This window comes from Penaeus monodon, chromosome 30 (genome assembly GCF_015228065.2).
Source record: "Penaeus monodon isolate SGIC_2016 chromosome 30, NSTDA_Pmon_1, whole genome shotgun sequence".
Classification (NCBI taxonomy): domain Eukaryota; kingdom Metazoa; phylum Arthropoda; class Malacostraca; order Decapoda; family Penaeidae; genus Penaeus; species Penaeus monodon.
This window is the reverse complement of record NC_051415.1, coordinates 23,093,420-23,095,826: the sequence shown is the minus strand read 5'-3', so window position 1 is coordinate 23,095,826 and position 2,407 is coordinate 23,093,420. Positions and strand designations below refer to the sequence as shown.

The following is a 2,407-nucleotide window of genomic DNA, read 5'->3' as shown; positions in this document are numbered from 1 at the left end:
CTCCCCCACTATCAATTTACACATGATACAAAGCTTTTGCAAGTATCACAGGGTTAAGCACCTGGAATTTCCTACTACTGTTGCCCACAAACAGATAGCTCTATAAAAATAATTACATTCTGTAAACTTTATGAAGTCCTGGTTAAAAATTAGGTAGACAGGATCACACTTGTTCTCACATTTCATAATAGTTGCGTTAAGTCTATATAGCGTGCAGTCCTTACTGTTTCTCTCTACAGTTTTTTTTTTTAATTTTGCTAGAAAAAATTGAGTCTCTAGAATCCGAAGATGATTTCAGTATCTAACAGATATGCTTATTGTTGTTTTAATTCCTCTCAGGGAGAATGACTAGACTGTGTGCAAATGTTGAATTACCTAACATTTACATCAAGATATCTTTTAAGATGAATCTTCTGATATTGGCCAAAGTATTACACAAGATTATCTTTTTTATGAGCACTATACCATTCAATAACACCATCCTTGCATGGATATTAAATATGAAGTGCACCTCCATACTGTTTAAAAGTTTTCTATCAAAGTTTAAAATGCATGTAATTGCGACTTGCCCCAGTGCCAGTTTGTCAGTCTTGCTCTGCACATGGTTTCTGTGTGGAGAAGAGGGCATATGCAGAGACCGTAACCTCTCCACAGTTTTATTAGTTGTTGCACCCAGACTCAGACGCATGCTCTTTTCACTGTCAATGCTAAATTTTATTGCTGTTTCACTTTCATTTCCCAAGTCTCTAATTACCCTGTCCTTGACAAGATCACTATCATATCGTTGTGCCATACTTTCATTCTGCTTCTGTACCATATAATGCTTGAATAATTCATATATGCTCCATGATATGGCTGTGCCAGGCATTTGATAAAGTACTCGTGCTTGCAATCCTTTGAAGAATCCTGTGATGCCATTCATTATGTAAATGGTTCGAAGTGCGCTCATTATTCCAACAATCCTGGATTCCTGTACTTGGGCTAGTGTGGAGGTTTCTTGTGTATTGAGTAAAGTTTTGCACATGTCCAAGGGTGTTGTACAAGCTGCAGCTACAGCACCAGCAGCCGCTCCTGCCGTCATGTGAACTCCTGGATTGTATTGCCTGTCTGGATTTAACCATTTCTGGCATTTCTCATAAGTTACAATATGGATGGCATGATATGGAATGTTTCATTGCCAGCTGTGTTGTATAGGAGCGGTAAAATGCACCAATGCCTTCAGCACGATACAACTTGCTCATGCACTCAAAACATGACCTGTAAGGACTGTTGTACATCTGCATTCGTTGTTTAACAACTGTAAAAAAGAAAAATAAATTTCAGTTAATAAATTCAAGAGCAATATTTTGAATCTGTATAAAAATCTTGATTTAAATAACTGGAGGGGGGATCAATACTTATTTTCTTCTTTCCATTCCCCCCCCCCCCTAAAGAGTAAGTTTAAATTTTTAGTGATATCAATACAAAGAAACCAGAATGATGCTAAATTTTTGCTTATTCTGTAGTGTAGCTTACGACTTAATGAAACTGATGGGATATAGGGAAAACTTAAGAGAAAAATGTACTAAAGGACTGACAATACAAAATAAAAGTATGAGAGGAGAGAGGTGAGACGCGTGATCAGATGAGCAAAAGTGAGCAGCCAAGGAACAAGAAAGAGAAACTCTCCACAGGCCTACCTGTACTTTGGGAAGTACAATTTTCCCAGCACTACAAACTATAAAACAAAGAACAGTCAGACAACTTAGACAGTCAGCCGGGGACCATTATGGCATCATGCAGAAAGTCTCCACAGCCCGCAATGCAGCTGGAAAGCACACTTCCTACATTAATTTCTTATGACCTTTATTAGTACTTCCTTCCTAATATCTTGATGTAATCAGAAATCTGATTTTTTGATTTTAGTGGGTTCGGTAAATATCTTTGTTATCACAACACAGATCACAAACCAAGATCTCAGTGTAGAAGGCAAGTTTTGAAAATATATCTCCATAATCTCACCATGGTATCATGCAATTTGTAGTAGCAATTGATCTGTGTGAAAGTGCCTTGATTATTGTCCATAAGCTGAGAAGTGTAGAGAGCGTGAGCTGGTCCATGCCCCTATGACGACCAGCACCACAACCTCAAGGGGTCTCATGATGCCCCTCCAGGCTCACCATCTTCACTAAACCTTTCTCTGGATGGATCTGCAATCTGTCCTCTGTGAGATGGGTGCTAAACTTTGTATTCTTTCTGTGAGAAAAACAAAGTACATGTAGCTTTAAATATAACAGTATGTTTGCTCATTCATATACTGTAAAATTAATAAACATATACCTAGTGTTATGAGTGACTTCATTAAGAACAAGCTGTTTTCCCTAATTCTATAAAACAGAGTAACCTATTAGAAAACGAATAATTTTGC

At 37.6% G+C, this 2,407-nt stretch overlaps 1 protein-coding gene across 1 annotated transcript; it reads right to left on the bottom strand.

The window, feature by feature from the left end:
* Positions 1 to 616: 616 nt before the first annotated feature.
* Positions 617 to 1,321, bottom strand: LOC119592641 (mitoferrin-1-like; the record flags this gene model as incomplete). Its single annotated transcript, XM_037941554.1, is given in 2 exon segments — positions 617 to 1,171; positions 1,173 to 1,321. Coding segments are annotated over 2 exon segments (666 nt in total), but the record flags the coding sequence as incomplete, so codon positions are not given.
* Between the last annotated feature and the right edge of the window lie 1,086 nt (positions 1,322 to 2,407).